This window comes from Periplaneta americana, chromosome 2 (assembly GCF_040183065.1).
Source record: "Periplaneta americana isolate PAMFEO1 chromosome 2, P.americana_PAMFEO1_priV1, whole genome shotgun sequence".
Classification (NCBI taxonomy): Eukaryota; Metazoa; Arthropoda; class Insecta; order Blattodea; family Blattidae; genus Periplaneta; species Periplaneta americana.
The window spans coordinates 78,541,645-78,556,202 of record NC_091118.1 but is presented as its reverse complement, the minus strand read 5'-3'; the positions used below and the strand labels follow the sequence as shown (position 1 = coordinate 78,556,202).

The 14,558-nt window shown below is 36.1% G+C and overlaps 1 protein-coding gene across 2 annotated transcripts in view; it reads right to left on the bottom strand.

The window, feature by feature from the left end:
• Window positions 1-1,590: 1,590 nt before the first annotated feature.
• Window positions 1,591-14,558, bottom strand: part of LOC138694362 (ankyrin repeat domain-containing protein 17-like) — a 107,356-nt gene continuing 94,388 nt past the window's right edge. Inside the window, exon 10 of one of the 2 annotated variants that reach the window (XM_069818024.1) lies at window positions 1,591-12,897. In XM_069818024.1, the coding sequence (XP_069674125.1) occupies window positions 12,616-12,897 (282 nt within the window). In that variant the 3' untranslated portion in view covers window positions 1,591-12,615. The remainder of the gene's footprint in view (window positions 12,898-14,558) is intronic. The other variant, XM_069818025.1, reaches the window with a different exon arrangement.

The window sequence follows — 14,558 nt, the reverse complement described above, 5'->3', positions numbered from 1 at the left end:
AGTATTTCCCTACATTTCATTTGCTATTCTCTATTTGTTCATTAAACCTAATATATCTAATATTATATACTACTTTCACACCCCCCTTATCCTCTAACTACTATTCACTAAAATCTCAATTTCAATTTTTCTCTATAAATTATCATATTGAATTATTTGCCTATTTGTTTTTTGACCTTTTATTCAATTACTGTTCCAACATTCAAATGTTAGTACTAATTTTATCCTGTCACTTGTTCGTTTCTCTAAACCCTTTCTCACTATTTTCACTCATTCCTATTTGCGCTCACTTTCACTTTCTCACTATTCTGCTTACACCTAATCCATTGTCGCTATTCTCACTTCCTATAAATACTTATATTTTATTTTACACATCTGCTTATACACTTTCTCTCTCCCCTATACTTCTCGATCTTTTCCAGTTTCACTTTACTTGCACTTTTTGATTACAACCCCACTTTTTTTCTACACATATCAAATATCTCTGCTAAATCCTCAACTGTCGCAAATTCTGACCTTTCCTTACTGTTCGCCTCTGCCTTATTTCTGACTTTGTCTTTCTTTCTATTTATTTCTTCTTATATTCCTCTTTTATTTTTCCCCCCACACTTTCACTTTCACATACTAGATTTCTACTTACATTTGCACCCTTATTCTTTACACTACTTTCTTCCCTATCACTTCCTGACTCTTGGTTTCTCTTTTTATCACCCCTCGCCTTTTTTTTTAGCGCCCGTGTTGTTTGTTCCGTTATTGTCAGCATTCCTTCTGGAGTGCGCTAACCTTACCGCCATCGTATGGAGACTAGGAATCCGCTTACATTGCATGATCACGTTACTGTTTTCTTCTCCTTGCTGCGCCATCATCTTTACACTTCCTCGTACGTCAGTACGTGGGTTCCTGAACTCCTTACTATTCGCTCCTGTTACCATGTGTTGATCTGCGACAATCACTTGTTCCGTCCTTGAAGTTGGGAAGATTTTCTTCTGCTCCTTCCCTCCGCTTATGTAGCTAACGTCGACCCTCTGTTGCTTTCTCGTTGTTTCTCACTGCAGAGTTGAAATATGTCCATTGTCCTCTTTCGTTCTTCTCGTTAGTCCAAATTATGGATGATCTTTATTCCTCAGGCAAAACTCCAGATCATACCATTTTCCGTTCACTTTCAGTTTATCCTCGTACATCTTAGCAAAGTGACCCTTCGCCCTCGCTGCTTTCATATAAGGTATTGACATATTATAATAAAGTATCAGGATGTAAATATAGTTAGACCAAGTATAAAGATCTATGAAAAATGCAGAAACATACATTTAATATAATACGTAACAGAACACATTAATATCTATTAAGTATCTGCCAATTAGCTTAAACTCAGTGAACTTTAAATCCTGTCAATACTAAGTGAAAAGAAACGAGTTTATAACTAATTTATTATAAAAAAACAATATTAATAAACAAACCTTGGAAACCAACAAAGTGAGTGTATGCACCTACAAATTATAGGTAGTTCTGATGTAGCCTATAGCAGGCATTCCGAATCTTCAACAAAACTGCCACATTTATGGGATCACAAAACAGCTGTTTACAATGAACTTGAAAATCAACGGCGTAACTTTATTGATATAGCAGGCGAGACCCAACAATTAGGCTAGAATTCTGATACACCACAAATCACAAGTAAGACTATAAAAATTTAGTTTACACAATATTTAATATTCAGAAGAATATCGTCATTCACTTCGTCATTATTAATAACCGTAAAAATTTCCAAAAACTGTAGCCATATATTCATTGTTTGTCTTGTTTTTATCGCCCACACGCACTTAGTTCATAATACATAAACAATTAACGTTTGGTACGACCGCGAACATAATTCCATCGACATACACTTATATTGTAACATTAATTTACAATGAAAATCGGCATTAGCACAAACACATGTTCTGTATCGTAGGCCTCAGCTTGACAGTTAATTACATTGTTGCTGACGTATGGCTCTGACTTATATATAGATGGCTCTGCCAGTAGGCTCTTTCACGGCCGACTTGAGGCTCCCTTGAAGCGAAGCGAGCATCAAGGCGGCCGTGTCTAATTCATAAAACATTACCATGGTAAATATCGCTGTAGGCACAGTAAATACCATAGGACTAGTGAACAGAAGGACGCCAAAATATCCCCGATAGAAGGGAAATATGACGTCAGAAAAGAAGAGGATGATGATGATGATGATGATGATGATGATGATAAATACCACAGGTAAATACTGCTCTGTCAAAGATTTACTCCGGTAAACTTATTTTTCTTGTAGAAATTTAGCGCGGTAAACTGATTATTGTTTCATAATAATACCACAGTCTAGTACCGTATATACAGTCACGAAGCTTGAGTTGATGAGGGTACTAGGAACAATAGACTGTGCCGGTACTGAATAATTTCGAGGGAAAAATTGTTCCGGGGCCGGGCATCGAACCCGGGACCTTTGGTTGATTTGAATAATTTCGAGGGAAAAATTGTTCCGGGGCCGGGAATCTAACCCGGGACCTTTGGTTTAACGTACCAACGCTCTACCAACTGAGCTACCCGGGAACTTGAAATCTTGATTTGCATAATACACGTCACTATTCGTTAACAGAAAACCACAATTTAAGTCACACGGAGTTAGTGTGCACTCGAAGTTGGTTGCTTTACGGTTGTCAGCCCACTTTGAGGTCTGTGGATATAGAGGGAAAAATTGGATCGGTGTCGGGTAGAATTCCCGGGTAGCTCAGTTAGTAGAGCGTTGGTACGTTAAACCAAAGGTCCCGGGTTCGATGCCCGGCCCCGGAACAATTTTTCCCTCGAAATTATTCAAATCAACTTTACAGGGAGTTATAGGGTAAACTAGGGTCTGTTGGACAGTCGAGCATTTTGGACACTCTGTACTTTAACGTGTTACCTCGCCACTTGTGGGCACCACATTCTGCTAGAAGTCAATGACGGAAGTATATAGAGTCTAAATGTTAAAATACAGAATCCATACATTTAATAGAAAGCTAAAAGAACATGTGTGCAGCGTAGAAGTATGAAGATAACATAGTTAAAATGAGTAAAAATATTGCCGCAGTCATCACGACACAAAAGATGGGTGGCATGTTAGGAATCTGTAAGAATCAATAAAAACGTATAAGTAAGAAAGCGAAAAATATACGGAGCAAAAAGGAAAGTTATCTAATAAATAGAATGACTTACAAAATTTGAACCTATAGGAAGATCCGATGTTTCATGGCTAGTTGCGTGGTGTTGACTGGTGCATTGACATATGAAAGAAACATCATCATGATGTAAGTGGAGGGAGGTACGTGTTGCAGTAAGAAGAGCTCCTATTGGCCAACTTGAATAAGGAGTTATTAGGATTAGGTAGTTGTTCATTGAGTAAGGAAGTGTTATTACCGAGAAATTTAGAAATATAAAATTATTCTGCAACTAAATTGATTTTCCCGTTATTACAAGGTTTTTAAATTTGTAAAGCATCTGACATTTTTTGAAGTTCATGGTTATTCTGTATTAGGTGGGAGGCAAAATTTAATCTATTACGTCTATGACAAGAATATGCTTTGTGTTCTGAATATCTAGTTTTGAAATTTCTTTTAGTTTGGCCAATATATTTCTGTGTACAATTCTTACAATGCAGCATGTATACTCCACCACTAGCATATTTATCGAAATTACAAATATTATTAGGAATGACATTATTAAGTTTGTTACCAGTTTTGAAGGTGACTTTTACATTTTCTTTTTTCAGAAAGTTAAGTAACTTATATGACACATTATTATAGAAAGACATTGCATTCCAATATTTAAGTTTTTTATTATCTGTTAAAGCAGTGAGTGTGGTATCTGATTTCTTGTTTAGGAGGGATTTCCTTTTAAAAAGAAGTCTATCTACCATTTTCTTGTTAAAACCATTTTCTATTGCAAGTCCAACTATATATTTGTATTCTTTAAGATAATTTTTCTTAGAAAGAGGAATATTTATTTTAACAGCCTTTATGATTTGATCAACAAAACTAACAGTATCGCGCTCAAATTTTCAAATGTTAAATTTCACAGTCAGACCAGCGAATAGAATAGACACTGAGCGAATTTTCCTATTTTGTTTCTCTGTGGGCCAGCGTTTAGTTCCACTTTCAAGCCCTAGAGGTTATTGTAATCGAGCACACGCTAAGATAATCATTGAGTACAGAGTTGAGACACAGGATCCAAACATCGCCTACCTTATTGCGTAATCCAGTAACGCTTTGCTTCAAATAAATTCAAGTTAACAGCTTTTTCTTATTTTTCAGTGGCAAACTAGTTCTAATAATATTGTTTTTATATTTCATATATAATAAATTATATTATAAAATAATATAATACATTATAAAATTATGTGTCAAATTCATTTACTATTTGTATACAATATAATATAGGTGTATGGTTTTACTTCTCATGGGAGTTTTGTTTTTCCATTTTCAGCGCCATCAAATCATTACATATTTTAATTGTTGGGGTCAACGTCTCAACTCTCATTATAAAGGAACTCTAGGCAGGGCCGCCGACAGGATTTATGGACCCCTGTGCAATATTGTGCTCGGGCCCCATTGAAAAAAAAGTTAAAAAATGACAAGTTACCTATTATTCTGACGATTATAATTATTTGAAAAATAAATAAAAGATAACCCCATACACAGATACGATTCTAAAAATATACACTTTTGTTGCATTCAAAACTTTTAGCAAAACTTTACATTAGCACAATATATCACGCTTCTTTTTCAATAGGGCCTACATACGCAAGGGCGCACCCACGGGGGGGGGTACATCGGGTCCGGACCCCCCCCCCAAAGTTGTAACATTTTTACTGAATTTTTAAGCGTTGATAGCATATAATTCCGTTTACTCTAATTTCACCGAAATGATTCACGTCCATGTACAGTACGTAACACTTCTGATTTTTCCTGCTAGCCAAGTCCATCTAATGGCATCCTACTATAATCGTTGGTAGCTAGAGCGCTCTGCTGCTGAAAACGTAGCCGAGTGCCATCAGCCAACAAAGAATGCACAATTCTGTACTCGCTGTGTTTCAACGATCACGTTGTCATCACTGCTTAGCAGATTGAGTTCAGTGTTACCAAAGTATCTATCATTGATTATAATAAGTATTGGCGGTATTTGACTGGTCTGTGTTTGTTTTTCCAAGTATTTGTGTCTTGAAGAATTATTAATGTGAAGTTGTGAAAACTGTTATGTGATATATTAACTTAATAGTATTAGCACAAGTGCCCACAATGCAAAAACATAAAATTACCAGTTTTTTCAGCTCGGTTCCATCAAAGGTGGCTAAGTGCAATATTGAGACTGTACCTAACCTACAACATGATGCCAATATAGGTATTCTTGAACCGTCTGCATCGTCATCATCAACCCCAACATCGGTATTACTGAATGTGTACTCTAGTGGTAAAGATATAAGTTCTTTTGTTAACAGAGCACTTTCATCAAGGGAGAAATTTGAGACACTAAATTCCATTTGGGTGCCGAATGAGAATTTCAAGTTCCCAGTAAAACCGTTGGAAAGAAAGAAAGAAAAAAACCTCAGTTTCCAAAAGAGATGGCTCCAACGATGGAAGTGGTTAGCTTATTCAGACAAACAAAACGGTGCATTTTGTAAATATTGTGTTTTGTTTGCACCTCAAGAGGTTGGAATGTACAAAGCTACACCAACAGGAAGGTTAGTGAATCAGCCATTTGACTATTGGAAACATGCATGTGAAACATTTAACAGGCATGAAAAGTTACAGTATTACCTGAATTCTGTGGATACTTACACTAAATTAAAATCTATCGAACAAGGTAACGAATTGCCAGTTTCTTTGCAGATTGATGAAGCACGAAGAGAGCAAGGGAATGTAAATGTTCAAAGGATACTCCCGATAATTAAAACCGTTATATTTTGTGCCCGCCAATGCATACCATTACGTGGGCATAAGGACTTCGGTCCCTTTGATTTTGAAAATCCACCAAATCATAATGAGGGAAATTTTAGAGCTTTGTTAAGGGAGCGTGTTGATGCAGGAGATGATAACTTAAAGAGCCATCTATTAGTCTGTGGGAAAAATGCAAGTTACATAAGCTGGAAAACACAAAATGAAATTATATCAGCCTGTAACTATATTATTCGTAGCCAAATAGTAGTGAGAGTGAATGAGGCAAGATGTTTCGCTATCTTAGCTGATGAAAGTGTAGATGTCAGTGGGACTGAACAGTTTTCTCTGTCAGTACGTTTCCTTGAAAATGATAGCATCAGAGAAGAATTCCTACAGTTTATTCCAGTTTCTGAGATAACTGGAATAAATTTGGCTAGAACAATTCTTGAGAGCCTCACTCGATTTAATGTTGATTTGAAATATATGAGAGGGCAAGGATATGATGGTGCAAGTGCAATGAGTGGACAGTTTCAAGGTGCCCAGGCCTTTATTCTTAAAGAATGCCCTGCCGCTTTATATGTCCATTGTGCTTCTCAAGTTTGAACCTCGCCATATCAGATGCATGTTGTGTTCCAGAAATCAGGAATTGCATTGGCATTGTAGGTAAAGTGTGTGAATTTTTCAACACTCCCAAAAGGCAAGATGTATTAATAAACAGTATAAAAGAGCTTTGTCCTGAAAATAAAAGAAGCAAACTCATCCAAATGTGTGCTACTAGATGGATAGAAAGACATGACTCTGTGATGGTATTAATGGAACTGATGGATGCAGTCCTCCCTGCATTGAAAACCATTTCTTTGTGGACTGACAAGGATGTATCTTCCAAAGTCGATATGCTGCATTCTTCAGTGACCAAGCCTGCATTCCTAATTTCCCTTCACGTAATCATCAAGCTCTTCTGTGTAACAAAACCCTTAAGTGAATACCTTCAGAAGACAGATATGAATTTGGAAAAAGAACTTAAACATGTAGAAAATGTTTTAGAAGTGTTACAACAGGTTAGTGATGCAGCAGAAGACCAGTTTAAATCTATATTCTCGACGGTTTCTGCTCAGCTGACGTCACTTGGAGAGGAAATCAGAATCCCTCGATGAGCATCTGGACAACGTTCACAATTCCGCAGCAATGTTCCTGCTGATAATGCTGAGGAATATTACAGGAGGATTGTATTTTTGCCATTCCTATCTAATATGCAGTCTCAGATAAAAACAAGATTTGCTAAACATAACAACATTTTGACAAAATTTTTGTGTCTGATCAAGGAAGATGGGGTTGCTAGTGATTTTATAGTTCTGGCCAAGTTTTATTCTCAAGTAGATACTAATTTTTGTGTCCAAGATGAGGAATTGGTATGTGAATTTGAACTCTGGAACACATTTTGTAAAGGAAAACAGTACAAGTCAGTGTGGGAAATGTATATTGCTTGTGAATATGATTTCTATCCTCATGTGAAAGAGCTGTTGAAGATTTTATTAACATTGCCAGTGTCCACAAGTACAAGTGAAAGGTCGTTTTCGACTCTTAAGTGATTAAATTCATACCTGAGAAACACCATGGGAAATGATCGTCTAAATGGTCTTGCTTTGCTAAACATCCATCGTGATATCACAGTTTCTCCACAAGATGTTGTTACTACACTAAAGATAAAGCCAAGAAGACTGGATTTTGTTTTGTAAAAAGAAATTGAAAGAGGTAAGTTTGTGTGTATGTGTGTGCATGCGTGCATTTATGTAACTTGACGTTCTTTTATTGGACCCCCCCCCAAGAGAAATTCCTGGGTGCGCCCCTGTACATACGTAGTATGTTTTGTGACGAAACTTCCGTCTTTTCGTTGTCGTTTGTTTCGTTTCGTTTTCATAAAACACTATTCTTAAACAGCTGTAATTTCTGACTTCCAGGCCAACATCAACAAACAGCTCTCCTTGACTTCATTGCAAAATCATCAATTATATCATAAAAATTTAAAGACTTAGCAAGATCGCTTTCCAGACTAAAGAGGCCAAGGTTCCTCAGTCTTTCTTGACACATTATTACTCTGAATACATTTTTATTTCCTTCATTTTGTTTGAGGTTGGTGTAAAATTGAGCATTGCTTGTGAACGTGCAGAAAATAAACCAATCTCAAGTCCGTCTGTTCAGGTTGTCAAAAATGAAGACACTTCATGCTTAGAAGTGAATACTGATGCTTGTGGCTGTTTAGAAAACAATTCTGACAACAGTAGTATTGAATCAGAACAAGCAAACAATAGTAAAAATGATGTGTTAATATGTACAAGTGAAACAAATTTACACATACCAGTTCCTAATTCTGAGTCATGGCAAATAACATGTTACCTTGGAAACCTAAAAAGTGGCAGACAAATTGTGTCATTGAATGTGTTGTTCGAAAAAGTACCCCCAACTTGCCTAATAACCTTCTAAGTGACGGAACAAGAGCCTTTCCAGTATTATTTTCAAAACTCAAGAATAAAGAATATGTTCCCAGAGACTGGCTAGTGTGGAGTGAAACAAATCAGTCCTGTACTATTTTCCCTGATTTGTTTCACTCCACACTAGCCAGTCTCTGGGAACACATTCTCCATTCTTGAGTTTTGAAAATACTGTAATACTTTTTTGGAAAGGCTCTTGTTTTCGAACAACACATTCAATGCCACAATTTGTCTCGTGCTTTTTAGTTTTCCAAAGTCGCTCAATTTCACACCAACTTCAAAGTTCTACTCCCTTTCTTAATATCTTCCAATTTTTATCTCTCCTTGCGCTTCTCAGCTCCCGACTTATGCTTCTGCTTGTCCATTGTCCACTGGTAACACTAATGAACAGAATTTCTACAAGAAAGACAACGAAAAGACGAAAGTTTCGTCACAAAACACATTATGTAGGCCCTACAGAAAAGGAAATGTGATCCTGTGGCTTGGATTTGGGAGAGTCCACTAGCATATTGCGGTGGGCTGGCAGGGGTTGGTAGTTAAGAGGACAAGCCAATTGAACGTGTTCGGTACAAGCGACGGGAACATATTTCAGGCGAATCCTGGAGCCCTCAAGTGTCGTCGTGTCGATGATTGTTAACGTGGGAAACCGATATTCTATTCTTTAAAAGTTAAACATTTACATAATGAAGTGGTAATTTGTATTAATTCTACTATTGTTGGTTAATATGTCAGATTCATGTAACAAATGTTCTTACAAAATTTTATTGTACCGGTATGTATCTGTGAATAATTATTCGTGATAATAAAAAGTAATCAGACTCACTTAATCTAACGGCCCCTTACTGCTCACGGGCCCATATGCACTTGCCCCTTTTGCCCCCCCTTCTCGGCGGCCCTGCTCTAAAGTCTATGCATTACAATTAATGACGAATTTATTATTTCATCGGTCCAATTTATTTTATTTGAATACATAATGTATCTAAATGTATTAATTGTATATGTTATATTTCCGCTGTGTCGACTGCTAGCTGGTGTGATGTCAGTGCCAACTCCTGAGAGAAAGCAGAATCTCACGCTCAGACTGGTTTGAAGGTCATTGAAATCAGTCCTGCTACATCAAAGGTACCGACACGAAGTATCCATATTGTATAATTATCTATACGCTGGTCAGACCACCAGGAGCGCACCATTTGATCTCCGCTTTCCTGTCGCAACAAGCGCCGTGCACTTCTATTATTTTGTTGTTCTGTGATACAATATTTACTTCCAGGAGTCCCAGCACAGCGAAGATATAGGGCCTACTGGGATTTCAGAGTATATCGAAAGAAGAAGTGCTTATTGTCACTGTTGATATTCTATCAGCGACATATTCATGCATGAAATTTGTGACTGTCTCTCCGATGTCTAATATATTACTGCTAATTTCTGTGATTAATACGTTGTATTTATTCCCACGATTACCTAACATTCAAACGGAGGTAATCAATTGAACATAATGTGAGCATGTAAGTTTTTCTTGGTCATATTGTACTGAAATTAAATTTTATGTCAAGAGATGACACAATTTTTCATTATACACATTTCGCAACAGTAATTTAAAATCTTATCCATGGCTTTACTGCCAGTGATTTATTTCCTTCTAATATCATTATATGACATATAGCCTATAAATCAAACAATTTACAGTCAAAGTAAAGAAGAAATAAAATTGACTTTCTTCATTAAACATGAAATTCTGTTATCAGATTTCAATTATAAATTGCAAGGTTCAAGTACATGCATGTCACAATTTTTGTGCTATGTATCTCGATACAGCTTTTCATGTATTGTAGTTGCACATACTACTACTTTGCTGTTTATAAAAAGTGAGATTGTATTACACAGAATGTCATCATGAAACTTACTCTTTAATACGTTCATTCTGTTTTCTGTTTGTGCTTGGAATCAAATGAATTTTCGTAGTTCAAAAAATTATTTTTTATGTTGCTGATAATGCTTCAGTGAATTTTGGAAAGAAAAAAATGCCTACACTGGATTGAAGGAACATAATAATATAGTTGCTATTGGTTCCCCATAATATTTGATCAATAATTATTGTGTCAGACATGGTTGTAATGCTTTTAAATACAAAATAAAGTGTTCTGTAATTAAACCATAATAGAAAAAGAGCATCTTCTGTGGATCTCTGGAAAAAGAACTAAGGAAGAGACTGGTGAGTGCTTTGTATGAAGTGTGACATTGTATGGGGCAGAAACATGGACATTACGCCGAAGTGAAGAGAAGCGAATAGAAGCATTTGAAATGTATATATGGAGAAGAAAGGAACGTATGAAGTGGACAGACAGAATAAGAAAGAAGCTGTGTTGGAAAGAGTGGGTGAAGAAAGAATGAAGCTGAAACTGATCAGGAAGTGGAAAAGGAATTGGTTGGGTCACTGGCTGAGAAGAAACTGTCTACTGAAGGATGGACTGGAAGAAATGGTAAACGGTAGAATAATTCATGGCAGAAGAAAATATCAGATGATAGACGACATTAAGATATTAGGGTAAATTAGGATCTGTTGGACAATCGGGCATGTTGGACACTTTGTACTTTAACGTGACTACTTCCGTCATTGACTTCTAGTAGAATGTGGTGCCCACAAGTGTCGAGGTAACACGTTAAAATACAAAGTGTCCAACATGCCCAACCGTCCAACAGACCCTAATTTACCCTATGTGGAGGCAAAGAGGAGGACTGAAAAAGAAAAGATTGGAGAAATCTGGGTTTGCAGTGAAAAACCTATCCTTGAGCAGAACACTATCAATAAATGAAAGAAAAATGAACAGAAATCAGAAATTTTTGGAATTTTTTAAAATAACTACTCCATTCAGACTATCTGATACACCCTATGTATGTATTAACATGCCCTGACGATTTCATTACCAAAGTTAAATACTTTCTTTAAAAAATGTACCAATTATATGAATTTAAAAAAAACTTGAAAATTTAATATCTAGGTTACAATGTAGCAAACAACGATTTTAGGTTAATTCAATCTCCAAAAGTTATCTTAATCAGCATAAAAATTTCATAAAGCTACTGTGATTAGGGAAAAATCCATGGCTATCTTATTTCAGGCAACTCTCTCATTTTCCATAATCCAAAACAATCATTTCCCCTTGAAGCAATAAGCAACACAACAGCAAATTCTTCACCAACTGCTTCTACTTCCTCTAGTAGCACAGTATTTGTGTTCTTGGAGATCAGAAGGATTGAGAGACTATATCGGCGTTAAAAAAAAATATTCAATATTCTGAGAGGTCACAGTATTCATCAAAACAAGGAAACAAAAAAACCTGGTTCTATCTAAAATTAATATCTTTCGAGATGTGATACTTGTTCATCAACATCATCGTAGTGTTCAATGTGATTTTCATTAAATAAAATAGTAAGCTATTCAATATTCTGAGAGTTGTTAGTATTCATAAAACAAGAAAAAATTCTAATAAACTTGGGACCTAAAATTAATATATTCTGAGTAATTGTTCATGGATATAATAGAAGTTCGAAGTGCTTTCCATTCATTGTAACGTATCCTTTCGCTCTATATCTTAGTATCTTGCTACTTTTTTCTTCCTGGATTTTCCATATCGTACTGTATACGCAATAAAAAAAAAAGATCTCGCATTAAAAGATATACTGCTCTTACAATACCACTTTCAAAGCCTTGTTTCGTATAAAATTTAATTTTAGGACTTATGTTATTAGATTGTTTTTTTAATGAAAATCACATTGAGCATCTCCTATGATGTTGATGAACAAGTGTTCATATCTCGGAAGATATTAATGTTAGGACCCATGTTTTGATTAATACTACCACCTCTCAGAATATTGAGTGCTTTTTATTTTAATAGCAATAATATTGAGTACCACCTATAATGTTGATGAATGATCACTCATCTCAGAAGATATTAATTTTAGGACCTATGTTTAATATTTTTTTTTCTTATTTCCATGACTATTACTACTTCCCAAAATACTGAATGTTGTTTCTAACACCCTGTATTTCCAGTGATTAAGCGACTTCATTTAGCTTTTTTTTTTAATTTTAGTTTGTACTTTTAGCTATATTTTACCTGCTAATTTTTGTTTATTAGTTGGCAACACTGGACTTATGGCGGCCTCAGAATTGCAGCCATCCACTATGACCGCAGAATGGTCACCACTTCCGTGTGTCCGCAGTCAATCGCCACACGCATGGGTGTATGTCCAACATAATCCATGACTCTCCTCTCAGCACCATGCTGCAACAATAATCGCACCACTGCAGCTTGGCCTTCGTATGCTGCGTGGTGCAGTGGAGTCCACCGGAGAACATCAGTACGAGCATTGGGCGACGCTCCGGCAGAAAGTAGCAGCTGGCAGACTTCAAGGCGTCCCTTGCGTGCAGCCATGTGCAGCAAAGTCCATCCGCTTGGTCGTATCTTCAACATTCGGGTGTGAAAGAAATCCTAACAGTTAAACGAAGAACTAACCGACAATACGATATCATATAAAGATATCGAACTATTATCGTGTTGAAGCAAAAGTCAGTAGCGTTTTTTTCGCTGTGACAAAAGGTATTTGAGATGAATAGGAGACATACTGTACATATGAATACTTTAGTGTATGTATTTTATGAGTTGTGTAAAAAAATTTATGCAACAGAATTTAGCCAACTAATAAAATAAATTAATCAGAAGTACAGGGTAGGGTTGTCAACCGTCCAGGTTTCACCTGAACAGTCCAGAAAAAGGACTTTTGGTCCAGGCAACATTTTGATCCTGCCCTGGATATCGAAATGTCCAGGAATTGAGATTTCCTGCCGTCTAGACGAGCTGGATATTCATTTGGATGATATGATGGCCTCCCTATCTTAAGAAGTGTGTATGAATACAATGCTTCTGATGAACAGTCTGTGAATATGCTGTGAATTACTGATATTTGTAATGTCAGTTCCAGTATATAATGCCTTTTGTGAAAGAATTTTCAGTTTACTCAGTTACATCTAGACAGATAACTGAAACAAATTGTCTAAAAATCTGACCAAAACAGAGTTGCAAGTAAAAATTAATTTTCGAGTATCATGTTCTGAAATTGTCCAGTTTCTTAAGGGCAATTCTATAGGGGAACAACTTACAAAACTCCGTTGGTCTGCGCATGCGTCAATCTTAAAGAGTAACACAATATACTATTCACCTTCTCCTTCATAACTGTCAGAAAATAGTAGCGCGCACTATAGCCGTGATAAGTCGAATGACTTGCCAATCAGTAACGACAATGGTCCAGATTAATGGAGAGAAACTCCAGACTCCGCCTTCAGCACAGCGTTAAGGTTTAGTAACGTCCTACAACAGTTTTGTCATTTGCAGGCCTATAGTAATATCATTTCTGTAAGAAAACATACAGGTTTAAGAGGAACTAATGATTTTAATTTAAAAGTTAATATTGTCTATCTAGCGTTTCAAATTTCCATTGTGCTGTGTTGTGGTTGTGGGACTATTAAGTATTAGCTTATAATTAATTATCAATATATAGCCTACACTTATATCGTTATTTCGTGTCAGTATTTCCATTTAGGCCCAAATGTGAAATTTGAAGTATTTCCAGAATGTTGGCATCCCTAATACAGAGTGAACCGTAAGTAATGTCTAGGGGGCGGAAATTAGCATATTTGTACATTTTATTCCTTAGTTGTAAATCATATGCTGCCATTGTATAAATGCATTTCAAGTTATTTGTAACCAAAGGTCAAGATTTTATAGTGTATTATATGCACATTTTAGGGGTTAATCCATGTTTCAGAATTTAGCGTATATAAACACATATTTTGTTATTTTTTAGTAATCTGGTGGGGTAAATCAAAATTAAGAATACGAAAAATTGCAAAAATGGAATACAGAATAAACGCAGACATTGAAACACATTACAGTAATTACATTTTATTTATTGCAATCTGACAACATGCAGACAGTGCACTGTTGTCGGCAAATTACTGAGGACAATACCGCGGCAATTAACAAAGCACTCCATAATGAAATGCAATGCTGACTCTTTGCAAATGTATAATATTGGAACGTTATAATGGATGAAAGTTGAGATTAAA